The sequence below is a fragment of the Acanthisitta chloris genome, unplaced genomic scaffold (genome assembly GCF_000695815.1).
Source record: "Acanthisitta chloris isolate BGI_N310 unplaced genomic scaffold, ASM69581v1 scaffold14108, whole genome shotgun sequence".
NCBI classification, from domain to species: domain Eukaryota; kingdom Metazoa; phylum Chordata; class Aves; order Passeriformes; family Acanthisittidae; genus Acanthisitta; species Acanthisitta chloris.
In genome coordinates, this window is record NW_008687669.1 from 1 (window position 1) to 426 (window position 426).

The 426-nt window shown below is 65.0% G+C and overlaps 1 protein-coding gene across 1 annotated transcript in view; it reads left to right on the forward strand.

The window, feature by feature from the left end:
* Positions 1 to 304: 304 nt before the first annotated feature.
* LOC103807956 (Golgi integral membrane protein 4-like) overlaps positions 305 to 426 on the forward strand; it is a gene marked incomplete at its 3' end in the record, with an annotated part of 21,367 nt that continues 21,245 nt past the window's right edge. Inside the window, exon 1 of the mRNA XM_009080709.1 lies at positions 305 to 426. This exon is cut by the window's right edge and continues 62 nt beyond it. Coding sequence (XP_009078957.1) covers positions 305 to 426 — 122 coding nt within the window.

The window sequence follows — 426 nt, forward strand, 5'->3', positions numbered from 1 at the left end:
TCTCCCCTCCGCCGGCTGCTCTCGCCCTGCAGTCCCCCCGGGCTGGTCCCCAACAACCCGAGGATGCTCCGCTCGGACCCCGACCCGGAGCTGCTCCGCTCCGCGATGAGCAGCCGGGAATAAATCCTGCCTGGAGCCTCTCCCGCTGCTCCCAGCGCTGGGAAGCAGCGAAGGCGAGACTTGGATCGCATCTTCCAGAGGCATCCGCGAATTCGCGGAGGAAAAGGAGCTGCTGGGCGAAAAGAATCAGATGCTGTAGCAGCGCCGGGGAGGCAGCGCTGCATCGCTGGGCTCCAGCCCCAGCATGGGCACCGGAATGTGCTCCAGGAGGCAGAAGGGACTGCTGCAAACCGCGTTCTGCCTGCTGACCCTCGTGGCTTTGGGCTCCGGAGTTTTCCTCTACAACCACTTGCAGCAGAAGGTGCG